The sequence below is a fragment of the Rhea americana genome, unplaced genomic scaffold (genome assembly GCF_003343005.1).
Source record: "Rhea americana isolate MKP2758 unplaced genomic scaffold, rheAme1 scaffold_7, whole genome shotgun sequence".
Classification (NCBI taxonomy): domain Eukaryota; kingdom Metazoa; phylum Chordata; class Aves; order Rheiformes; family Rheidae; genus Rhea; species Rhea americana.
In genome coordinates, this window is record NW_028186867.1 from 2,668,320 (window position 1) to 2,681,778 (window position 13,459).

Below are 13,459 nucleotides of genomic sequence, written 5' to 3' on the forward strand. Positions count from 1 at the left end.
CAGTAGAGAAAGGTCTAATCATAGTTTGGAGATACTTCTGTATGTCCATTGATTAAGTGACTTGCCATTAAAATGTGAATGCCTGCTGTGAGTTTTTGAAGTAGATTATGTGAAAGTCTTCAAGCTTTAAAGTGGTTGGGTTTTTTGCAGTATATGACAGTGTTTTGTGTTAGCTGGGTACCTAGACTCTAGTACCTAAAGTTGTCATGTGGCTTAATATAGCTTAGAGGTGATAAAAGCATCAGTAATTAAAGTGTGATCACTTTCTTCTTGGATATGATGAAGTATCCCAATTAAATGAATGTAATGGAGACTGCTTCTGTACATGCAAACACCACTGTTGTTTGAGTGTCAGAAATGGCCCTGGTAAATGACATTCAACTTACGATTCATTGATTCTTGCTTTATTAAATTAATTCCATATTAGAACTATTATAAGCCAACAGAAATTCCTTCCTGAGCAATTCGATTTCACTTTATATAAAATTTACAATGAAATAAGAAACTTCATAAATGGAACAAAATGTTGAAATTTCAGTTACCTGTATGTCCTTCTTACCTTCTCTGTGCAGAGTTCGAGGGACCAGAATATTTCTGGAATTCTGTTGTCTCTTATGGTAGTTTCACCTTTTCTCTCCAAGTCTTCTCCAATGGATGATCTTCAAACTTGTCTCACAATAAACAAGCTTGTAGAAGTGAAGACACTGAAAAACATGTTTGCATAAAGCAGCAGGCTTGTTTCCCAGGCCTTGTCTTTGGGCCTTACGACCTTTCTCATTCCTGTCTCTCTCTCCATGTATCTGCTGTTCATTTCTGAGAATGGTTTGATTTCCCTGGATGTGTTTCACTGTAGGTTGTTGCTTAGAGTATTTTCAAAGGGCATAAGGACTTATATTCCCTCTGGCTCGATAAAAAGACATTTCCAGGTCATGTGTCCTAGCTATTATGTAAAAGAGCACTCTCATCTCATTTTCAGCCAAGTTTTAAAAGAAAAGTGTGAGCCAGTCATTCATATGCAACAGGATAACTAAAGTACCACAGCCTTGGAGGAAGACTTGGGAGTATGAATCCCTTTTTTATACATCAACTTTAAGTTTGTGCTTAAAGCACAGGAGAAATACTAAGGAAAGGCTTTCTAAAACAAAATTTTCTTATCTGCTGAATTTGGTATCTCCACCAAATGTACTGGCTTTTCTGAAGTTCATTCCCAGGTGCATTTCCTTAGCTAGTTTGTATTTGTGAGTTCCRTTCTGAGAGACACTAGGGATGGGGATAGGAACAGACTGGACTGCTGTAGTTAAGTCCCTGTCTGCATTTGGGTCTTAGCGCACATGCAGTGGGGAAATGTACATCAGGCACAGTATATGTGATACTGTACCATTACGTATAACTTCATGCTGTAGAGATTTTTGAAAGGTTAAGGAAAATGTTAGGACTCGATCTCTTTAAATTCATCATTGCAGCAGCTATTGGTTTGTCTACTTGCTTGCTCTGTTTCACGTCAGTGGGAGGCTGTCATTTGAGGGGGTTATTTCTATACTTGTCATCTTGAAACAAGCAGGGAGGTCTTTGCTTGTCAGGAGATGTCACTTCTGAAGGATAGAGGTTTCGATCAAAACTATTGAAGATTGGGCAAGGGAGAAAAGACCTTCAAAACTGCTAATAGCAATACAGATATTGTCATAGTAGATTAAATGGTTAGTTCATTTTGCGCAGTTGATCTCTGGCACTTCAAAAGAAGGACTATTTCTCCTAACAGATATTTATGAACAAAGATTCAGATTTTCCTCAATTCTTTTTTTTGTTGACATTACTCCAACRAAAGGCCTGTTTTTACTTGTTTGTGACAGTTGTTAATGTCTTTTTCTCCCCCCCTCCCCCCCCCTCCCCGGGGAAGACTGCAGATAAACGAAGATTGATTCTTTTTTGCCTCTCTACTTGTAGTTTTATCTTACAAGATCCTGCACTATCTTTTTTTTTTTTTTTTTTTTTTTTTTTTTTTTTTTTTTGCCTTTCCTGAGGCATGAAGGGGCACAGAACAGAGATGTTTCTCTTAACTGTTCAGGCCAAAGGACATTTGTGGTTTACCAGTGGAAAGCAAGTATGCACATATACTTGCTGAAATGAAGCCTGGTAAGACTTGATTAAAGATCTTAACTTATCAGTTCTGTTGTAGATATTTGTGGTTTGAATTACTATGGAAAAGTTTGAATGATAAATCTTGCAATATTTATTTATTTATTATTATTATTTTTTTCTATCTTTTGTAATAACTTGTCTTTTACATGTCTGGTTCAGATCCTCTGGAGAATTTTCAAAGACAGTCTGTCTCTATATTCATTGGCCAAAAAAAAAAAAAAAAAAGCAAAGCCAAATAATCTTGGTTTTCCAAGGCTTAATCTTGTTTGTCTACATTTATATTTTAGACAGACTGAGAGGCATTTGGGGCTCAGGCCGTGGCCTGAGTTCCTTTTGTCTCTGTTGACTGTGTGATGTTGGGGGCAGTTTTAGTCTTGTCTACCTGACATCTTTTGTGTGGTTTCAGTGCAGAGAAGATGATAGAATAGTTGGAGTTTGCCTTGTTAAGCACAGTTTCTTTTCTTTAGCATACAAATTAGGATACCTCAAAGCTTGCCCTGAAGGTGCACCAGTGGGAGGCTTAYAGACGCGAATAAAAAGTGGTATTTAAGTCCTCTCCAAAGCTGTTTTTGCACAGCAGAGCCAATCCACCACTAAAGGTGAAGTCAAAACTCTCATTGGCATAATTCAGATCGAGTGGATTTGAAGAAAAACAGATATGAGGGAATCGAGGATGTAATCTGGAGGCATGTAAAATGCTCCAGATATAATTTCAGAGCATCAGAAATTCTATATTTTGGTTTCAACCAGGTACACTGGATTAAAAATAGGAAAAAAAAATCACAGCTGAACATTCGTGTAATTTAGATTACTCATTTGCAAAATAGCAGAGTGATCATTTAACATTCCTACCTCCTCTGATGCCACATTGTTCAAAGAAAGCCTACAGAATTTGCTTTCACCTTTTAAAATGGAAGATCATTCATAGCAGTGTTAGCTTGTTTGAAATTCATGTTGTTAAACAGTACTTTTATGTTCTCCTAAACTTACTTTTAAATTCAAGTCATAAGAGTTTTCAGTAGAAAAATGAAAACATTTGTAGACATTAAATATCATGAAGAACGAGGGCCGCACATCTGGACATTTACTGCATTATTGTTTCAAGTAACAGATATAATTCAGAAGCAGGAGAGCTTTTTCCAGGTCAGTGGAAAGCAGCAGCATAACTGAAATAAAAAGGCAAGCTGCTACTAATCTGTTAGTGCAATCAGCTGCCTCTGTCACATTTTATATGAAGAAGAAAGGGAGTTAGAAATTGAAAGTAGCACATAAAATATTGTCTTAACATTATTGCTGGTTAGATCTGCAGATGGAAATAATAAATCTTCATTTGCCATTGAGGATAATACTAAGGTATTCCCACTAGTATATATTATTTACAGCTATTCTAAAGTTTTATTTCTTCTGTTTATACCTCCTTTTTGAAGGAGTTGGAGCTTATATGTTGCTCATGTATAGTTATTCTTACCTACAAATTTCACAGTTAGCCAAATTCTGCAGTAATTAGAGATAAATATGATATTAGGAAATGGAATAAGGATTGCATAATAGAGTACTGGGAAGATCAGACAAACACGTGTTTTCAAGGCCCGCGTGGATGAAACCCTGACTAACATGCTCTAGGTGMCCCTACTGAGGAGGGAGATTGGACTAGATGATCTCCTGAGGTCCCTTCCAACCTTACTGATTCAATGATTCTATAAAATTTTGAAATTAAATTGTATGATCTAAAAATGTTTGAGAWTGCTTCTAAATGAGCTTAGAAGTGGATAGCAGTGGATTCTCTGCACTTACCGTCCCTAGAGCTGCTTAGGTATCACAGCAATAGACATTTTTAGCATCATAGCTCATATGAAAAAATGGAGTATATGAAAGATCCTGAAATTCAAATAAAGTGGAGGTGAAAACATAAGTACATTTTGCATTACTTTGGTTTTTAATGTGCAAGAGTGACATGCAAATTCAATGCATTAGTGTCAGTTTCTGAGCTTCCCAATGAGTTTGGTCCAGATGTTTGCTGCTGTTAGCAGAAAAACTCTCACTGACTTCATTTTGCTCTTTGTCAGATTCAAAATGTGCTTACTGTTTACAGTGCAGAAGGCACTAATTTATTTTGACTGGCTGAAACACTTAAATTTCTTGCCTAGTTACCCTGTGCTCACCAGTTTTGTCTTTCCTGCTGACAGAAACTTAGAGAAAATTTTGGAAAGTGATTCTGATTTTCCTTCGGAAGTGAATTGCCATTGGTGTTTTTAGGGAATCATCTTCAGCAAACTCTGCTCATATCTTTAAATACTAAAGCAAGGTGTCTCAATTAGATGACTGATCTGGTGGGAAGTGTTTTTCTCCTACTGATGTAAGAGTAGATCTCTTTTTATAATTCACTTAGTCCAGCAGTGTAGAGATGAGTGTTTAGCTTAAAGCACAAGCAGTCCTGTTAATATGGTTAAAACCACTTGTTTTTAAAATTACAAACAGATTTATGTTCTGTGCTATAAGAAGGCTTTAATTTCTGCAAACTATAATGGGACCATGTCAGTCAAAACCTGTGCTGTTTTCTGTCCTTTTACTTCTTTACCTTCTGGTCCTTTTGGTGTGTAGTGTATTGGGTAAAAGGAATTCTGGTTCTTTTTACCGGTTTTTGTGTTGGAGCCAAGCTGTTGTGACATCTGGAAAAATTTTTGAAATGACTTGAACAATCTTGGGAACTTGTATGAAGGCATGACTATATACATGCATGAAGACAGACATAAACATGATCTCCACAAATATTTCCTGAGAGGGAGCCAGTTCCAAACTGTAGGCTTCATAGCTCTGATAGCATGGTTCTGTATTTAAGCTTATAAGCTTTGCTGAGAACACAGAGAGTACTGCTGTGCTAAGAAACTGGTCTCATTGGCTCGGGTACAACGTGCAGTAATGCATCTATTTGTTCTGTTGGGTTACAGTTGTTGCACATCCAGAGAATAATCTGGGGTTTGCTTTTGCGATTTTATAAAAAAGGTGTGTGTGTGTGTGTGTATGTATATATACACACATACATACATTATTTTCCTCTCCTCTTATGAAGAAAAGGTGTAGTTCTGCTAGTCCCTCTTGTCCTGGCTGACCTGAATTCAATTTACTTGGAGACTGATCTACACTCAGTGCCAAAGGTGAAAGCCTAGTGCAGTTACATTGATTCATCCCTATGGAAATACCTTGCCTAATTAGTTTGAAAGGATGTCATTTTATTCGCTCATGGGTTTACCATTATTGATGGATTGTATTCAGATTATGAGTAATAAATTTATCTGAATCTTTTTTTTTTTTTTTTTGGTCCCGTTTCTAACTAATGAGCTCACAAATTATGGAAAAAATATATATGTGTAGGTTCCTAAGTGCATGAACTTGGTAGTGCTATAGTTGTAACCTGTTTCTGTTCCTCATCCAAGGTGTCATCCAGGCCTTCCTTGTTGCTGTTTTAATCCTTCTCCATACAGAAAGTGCATCAATATTTTGTGTAATCTGTTAACCTCATGAGCATATGTCTTTCTTTCCTGAGTTACTGTTTTAGTGGGAAATGTTGTTTCACAAATTTACACTTCAGAAGCTCCTTTAGTAGAACAGCAGGTTGCTGTATGTCCCTGTGCCAGTTTCATATTGTTGTATTCTCATCATATTCCCTTTTTCTTTGGTTTAAATAATCATTTTGTATGTGGTACTGTATTGGTGGTTTTATTGCAGTCAAAGTAAATGAGAGGGGCCATATTTCCTGATTTGGAAAATCAATTATCTTATCAAAGATGTAAAACAAAAATGGCATGGTTTACTTTTGGTAAATTCATACCACATCTGATCCAATTTCCAATTACTTCAAAGCTTTTCATTGTTTTTCCTCATTAATTTATTCGAAGTAAAGCATTTGTTTAAACTGCATGAACATTCAGTTCATAAATCACTACTCATCCCCTATCAAATTCCTTAGTAAAGGAATAACATTTATTTTCTCTCTGACAAAATCTAGGTAGTAAATGCTTACAAAGGTAAACTAAAGGGACACTTTAGATGGCTTTCCACCAGCCTTCATGAAATGCTTTCCTAGCTTTTCTTTGGTTACTTTACATTTTTCTGAGCATTTTACTCAATATCAGAATTGGAGTCAGGATTGGTACTGATGTCTGGGTGCAACATCATTCCCTAAACAGATCTAGCAACTGAATTCTGTTTAAACTCGTTTGTATAGTCAGACCTATTTGTAAGGAAGTCTAGATATTCATGTATCTCTTCATTGTTTTTCAGAACAACGGGTCACTTGCTTGGTGCCAGAATCATAAACAGTGTTCAAAGGTATGTTCTTCTTCCCCCCCCGTCCCATATAAAGTTACCTAGTTACTTTCAATCTCTTGTCTGCAAATTTAAACATTTTCATCTTAGCCTATTTTCTGAAGCATTTGATTATATTTTATTTGGAAACTTTGACCTATAGTATTCAAAATTAAGACTAAATGATTTGCTTTTTCAGAACARAAAAATCATGTCTTAGGATAAATATTCAGTTTAGGTAAACCAACATATAATTCTGTGTTATTGAAAACTTCACACTGGCTGAAATCTGGCCCATCATTTGTATTCTTTCAATATTTTTGAACAGAAGAGAGTAAAACAGTGAAGCACATAAAAATATTCCCCAACGGCACTGAGATATGCCAACATTCAACATTTCATTCAATCTAGATATTTAGTTTCTAGAATGACACTTTTATTTCTTTGACACAATTCTTGATACAGTTCCCTGTGGCTCTACTGATGCCCTATCCTATGCTGGCTCTTTAACTCCGAAAGCTTAAAGGGTAAGTGAGGTAGCAGTCAACTGATTCTGGTGTACAAGAATCTTTCTAGAGTACTTGCAGAGAAGCAAAAGTGCTTCGGCAGCTTTGGCAAATCAAAGTGGAGTTACACACTCTAGTCACTGAGTTCATAAACATAATGGAAAGATGCATCCATTCCTTGCCTTAGAAACTTACCTGAAAATTGTGAAGAATGTATAGTAAGGAAAAAAAGAAAACATTCTTCAAGAGTTTCCTATAGTATTTTTGGCTAATCTTCCTGAAAATGTATTCCTGCAATTTACATTCTATTCACAACAATTTAGGCATTTTAACATATAGGTTTACTCTATTTGGTGATGGAAGAGACCGTGCAGTCAGCAAAACAGGGCTCAAGTGGGATTACTTTCTGCAATTACATGCAGCTAAGGAACTACCTACAAGACAAGACTGTGGGGAATCCCCTTGCATCCCTCCTAGGAAATCAGCATGCTTGAATACCTCTCTGAAGTGCCTGTACACAAATGCACGCGTCCTGTGTGTGGTTGCCAGGCTGTGATCTCATTGCAGTTACAAGGACATAGTGGGATAGCTTGCATGACTTGAATACTGTCGTGGATGACTACATGCCCTTTAGGAAGGACAGGCCGAGAAGGTGGTATGTGGGAGTTGCCTTTTATGTGAGAGAGCAACTATAAGGTATGGAGCTCTGCCTAGGGGTGGATGAGAAGTGGATAGAGAGCTTATGGGTAAGGATTAAAGGCCATACTAACATGGATGACGCTGTTGTGAGTATATGGATGACAGTACTGTGGGTGTTTGCTACGCTTGATCAGGAAGAGGAAGTYGATGAGGCCTTCTACAGACAGCTGGAAGTAGCCTCAAAATTGCATGCCGTGCTTCTCATGGGGAACTTGAACCACACTGATATCTGCTGGAAGGACAGCACAGCTAGGCACAAACAATCCAGGAGGCTCCTCCAGAGCATCAGTGATAACTTTTTGATACAGGTGGTGGAGGAGCCAACGAAGAGGGGTGTCCTGTTGGACCTTGTCCTAACCAACAAAAGAGGACTACTTGGGGACATAAAGGTTGGGGGCAGCCTTGGCTGCAGGCACCATGGGATGGTGGAGTCCAGGATCCTGAGAAGAGGGAGCAGGGCAGAAAGCAGGACCACAACCCTGGACCTCTGGAAAGCAAGCAGATTTTGGCCTTTTTAGGGACCTTCTTGGAGGAATCCCATGAAATAGGACCCTAGGAGGAGGAGGGGTCCAAGAGAGCTGGTTAATATTCAAGGATCACTTCCTTTGGGCTCAAGTGATGCATCCCAATGAGCAGGAAGTTGAGCAAAGGGGACAGGAGACCAGCATGGATGAGCAAGGAGCTCCTGGACAAACTAAAACAGAATAAAGAAGTATATAGAACGTGGAAAAAGGGACAGGCCACTTGGGAAGAATATAGGAATGTTGTCAGACTATTCAAGGATGCAATGAGAAAGGCCAAAGCCTATTTGGAGTTAAATCTGACAAGGGATGTGAAGGACAGCAAGAAGGTCTTCTGTGAATACATCAGTAGCAAAAGGAAGAGTAGGGGGAATGTGGGACTGCTATTGAGTGGGGCAGGGACCCTGGTAATAAATGGTGCAGAGATGGCAGAGATGTTGAATGCCTTCTTTGCTTYAGTCTACTGATAAGACCAGCACTCAGAAATCCCAGAGCCTGGAGACGAGAAAGTCTGGAGCAAGGAAGATTTTCCCTTGGTCAAGGAGGATCAGGTTAGAGATTTTTTAGGCAAAAATGACATCCACAAGTCCATGGGCCCTGATGGGATGCACCCACAAGTGCTGAGGGAGATGACAGGTGTCATTGCTAGGCCACTATCCATCACCTTTGAAAGGTCATGGAGAACTGGAGAGGTGCCTGAGGACTGAAAGAAGGCTAATGTCACTCCAGTCTTCAAAAAGGGCAAGAGRGAGSACCCAGGAAATGACAGGCCTTGCCTTGATCTCTGGAAAAGTGATGAAATAGCTCATCTTGGGCACCATCTCTAAGTATGTGAAGGACAAGAAGGTGATCAGGAGTAATCAGCATGGATTCTTGAAGAAGAAAAGGAAAAAAAAAGAATGATGCAGAGGGTATGCTTCATCATGACTAAATTTCCTTTTAAGGAAAATATGGGGATCCTGGCCATTACTGCAATGATCGAGATGTAATTTTATTTTTTTTTTATTCAGTTATCAAGGCTGCCATGGTATCTAATCTGAAAGGTTTCAAAATGGCCTGTTGCTGCCTAACAAGGAAAGAATTATACAAGAGAATTTGTCCAGCTTCTCAGGCGGGGCAAAGGTTATATGAACGTCTCTCTGAATTGTTCCCAATTCATACAATCAACATAAGATTAATCTAAAGTAGTATAGATTTAAGGTCCTCCTTTAGATTTTATTATTCTTTTGAAATCACTATATGAACGCTACAAGTCAGGATTATTTTAAGATTGAAAATACAATTACTGTTTAAGTTTTAAATTACTTAATGTATCCTCACAGTCATCATACTTTATTTTCATTCTTTTTTAGGAAGGTAATACRTTCTCCTTATGCCACTTTGCCGTCTGTATATAAAGAATAAAATGTAAACTCAATTGAATTGTTAGCAGATCTGAACATTAGTAGAACTAAGAAAAATATGCTTATGACAAGATTTGATCTTTTGTGTTTTGCAGTGTGAATTTGAACAGTCACATTATACAACTTAATCTTTCAGAGTAATGCAGTGGATTGAGTAAAACTCTTTTTTTTTTTAAAAAAAAAGCAACTTCATTTCACTGCTTCTCAGCTTTATATGAAAGAAACTTTAATAAATATCTCAAATGAGACTCTTCTGTAAAAGATTCTCCCAGTGACCACCTTTATTTTTGTGCTTGTGGTGTTTAATGACACAGCTTTTTGAGGTAATTTGTTGTACAGTGCAAATGATGACAACATATGTTCAGCTACCTTGTTAGCCTCTGTAAAACACAGAAGCACCTTTCACCAGCATAAACATGAGTCTGATACATAGTTAAGAAATCGTATTTGAAAGTTTCATCARCGTGTAGACAGTAGCTGATAAAACATTAGAAGATTATATGCTTGATTTAATAACTTATAAATATTTTATTATTTATTAATGGGAATGATGAAATAGAAAGGTGGATATTTAGTCCACCTCCTTACTTGTAACATAACCAACAATTTTTTTAGAAGCATTTTCTTCATTTCAGAGACAGAAGGTAGCATCTGATAGTAGAAGCCCTGGATAAGAATAGAGTTATAGTAAAGAAAATACCATCATAAAATATCCAGTAGATATAGATTTGTTTTTTGTGTGTTTTCTGCTCATTGCAAAGACATATGATCTTTTTTGGCTTCAGTTTGCCTAGATCTGAAACTCTGAACTGGCAAAAAGCTATTCTGAAGTCTCTCTCCATTATCCTCTGAGAATGAAATCAGTCCAATATGAAATTCTGTATAAATCTTGTAGACATAATCTTGAACATATTGGTACAAGAATATATCAAGGARTGTATCAGTGTATTGTCGTACTCTGAAAAATATTTTTTTTCCTCATGGAATTCTGTGGTCTTTTTATAATTCTATAATTCTTCTATAATTGAAGATAAGTGTTTAAAATACTGTACGAAGTTCATTTTGTCAGTCAAGCAACTATAAAGTAAGTTTTAATTATTATATCAGTGCCCTTTAATACAAGTGTAGACAACACTTCTGCTAGTTAGAAAATGAATACCTTTGAGAACCACTAATTTTTCAAAGATATAAATATAATGAACTAAAATAGTTATAACTCTCATAGGAGCAATTGTACATTGCTACCTACATCCCAAATGTCTATTTATTTTTGTTATTTTAATGGAGCAAGTCAAAAAAGCATGACTATAAGCAGTAAGATATGCACCAATGCTTTTATGTGTGTGATATAATTCAATATGATCTCTCCAGTGGCCTATTTCACAAGATAAAACGTGAGGGAGCTCTTGAATGCTTGCACTGTTTGGACATCAGTTTGATAATTTCAATGTATTAAAAATGCTTTATTATCATTAGGGCARTTACAGGTTTGATCATTAAATAAAATGCCATTTTTCTTTGCAATAGTTCTATATTTGTGGCCATTAGGAACTCCTAGCTCCGTATCTATGCTTCTACAGAGTTCAGTGGAAGACTGAGGACTTTCCTGGAAACCTATCAATTTCTGAGTTGACTTCTACTATAAATATGAGTATTGAGATAAACTTGGAGACTATAGACTTGATCTTGCACTGCAGTCAGTGAAGATTTTCATGAACATCTTTGGAAATAAACTTTTCTCTAACTTTATGCACATTTCTATTGTTTTGTAGAMTATGACTTTTACAGTATTTTGTAGTTTTGTATTTTTTCTTATGTTTTACTCTTTTTTATCCTGTTCATTCTTCTCACTTTTTTWAAATTTCATGTGATCTCTGAAGAGTAAGAATTTTTTTAGAAAGTGAAGTTGAATCTATAATCTATAGTTGAGTCTATATCTATAGGCTATTTTAAAAAAATAMCTTGAATCAGGTTGTATGCATGAGTATACAAATGAAATCTATTTTAGTTTTGTTTCTCCTTTTTCTCCCCTATTTGTAATATTTTCTATAATATCTCATAGTCTGAGCTACCTAAGTGGTTATTTTAAAGAGTTACATGTACAGGTTATATATGTGAAGAAGTAGTGTCTGTACAGTACTGATCTCATCTAACATATCATAATCTAACCTCATCTAACATGCAGTAATCTTATCTCCAAATACTCCTTTATTGTATTACCTACAAAGCAGATCTTTAGTGTATTTTGATACATATTTGTAACATTCCTTAATACTGGAAAAGTTGCTTCTAAATGACAGCATATTGGACAAACCTCATCTTTTATTTTTGGCTTTAATGGTTCACTAGGGAGGAAATGGTGAGATAGGCTGGTGTTTAAAATCTCAATGGTCAGTTATATATAGTGTCTAAAGTAGAATGTATAGTTCTGCTTTCAAGAAACATCCATGACCCTTTGAGATTTATCACTTGTTAGAGTGAGAAGTCTCAGGATGTTTTTCCTTTCCTTTTTTTCCTCTTTTTTTTTTTCCTTAAAGTTTCATTTTAGGAGCAAAAAATCACAGTGAAATGTGTATAGACTCTTGCTCTTTCTGCAAGCATAATTCTCATTGATACTAATGAGAAATTCTGAGTAGAAAGACCTGCATACAATATTGAGAGAATAATTATAAGATGTGTTTTCCTGAGCTGATCTTCTACATCTTTACTTTCAATTCCTGAAAATGGTATTCTTGTCTTTATCCTCTATACAGAAGTTCTTATCTGACAGTAAGAATATATCTGACGATATATTGCTTCTCAGGAGGAAATACAAGTTATTTAATGGGTTCAGGACAAAAGCAGAAAACATTCTCTAATTTTCACAACTGAATATTTTGCTGATGCACATTAGCCCACTGACTACATATCTACTATTGATTGCACACAGGAGAAGGGTCTGTTTCACTCTTCTTGTTCACATTGACCAGTAGCCTACCTTATATGGTATCCATTTGAACTAAAAACATTACAGTAACCATTGCATTTGTTGGACAGTGTCCTACTAGCAAGAAGAATACAGCTATGTGTGGATCGGGGTACTACTGCTTGGTGTGTACAAGGCTATCAAAGTCTGTTCCAGTAAAATAGGCTGTGATTAACTATTCAAACATGTCAACATTCAGACAGAATCACACTGGAGATTTGCTGGTTTTGTACAATGGCAAGAATCATTTTTCTGTGGTGTTTTGAATTTCCCCACTGATTCCATGTTTACTATTAAATTTCACTCTCAATCTTTACATAATTCTTGTTTAAGACTTTGCCTCTCCTTAACTTATCCTCTGAGAATTTTTTGTCTCTTTTCCTCCACTAGTAACACTATCCTGTATGCCCATTTTTCAGGTTTTTACACATCTGTGTTTTCTTCCTTTCTGCTTATGCTTGCTATACCCAGGATGACCTCTGCCTGCTATCGTTCATGAAGCTCCTGTCCTGTCCTTAAATTCCACTACCTTAAGTTGTCTTATTAACAGTGAGTCCAGCTAAACTGTATGTAAATACGTAGGATTTTCTGTTCTTGTTCCATTCTTCACTCTTTTTTTACATCAGGAACTCCATAGTGCAGAGGACAGTATTCTCAGGTAATTTGAAAGTGCTAAGCACGTAACAAATGCTTCACTAAAAAACAATAACAAGGCATGAATGCTAAGCAAGAGTAACATGAAATGATGAGGTGCTGTACATTTATGCCAATTTAACAGAAAATGTATTTTAGCCCTAAGGAGGATCAAAAGTTTAGCCCTAAGGAGAATCAGAATTGCTGGGAAAAGCATTTTAAAAGAGTTTGAAGTAGAGTTTTCTTTCTTTCTTTTTTCTTTTCTTTTCTTTCTTTCTTTCTTTCTTT

At 36.4% G+C, this 13,459-nt stretch overlaps 1 protein-coding gene across 1 annotated transcript in view; it reads left to right on the forward strand.

Moving 5' to 3' along the window:
* The window catches only part of ANOS1 (anosmin 1), a 128,226-nt gene that overhangs the window by 18,912 nt on the left and 95,855 nt on the right, over positions 1-13,459 (forward strand). The window contains exon 2 of the mRNA XM_085321472.1: positions 6,421-6,468. Within this exon, the coding sequence (XP_085177598.1) occupies positions 6,421-6,468 (48 nt within the window). The remainder of the gene's footprint in view (positions 1-6,420; positions 6,469-13,459) is intronic.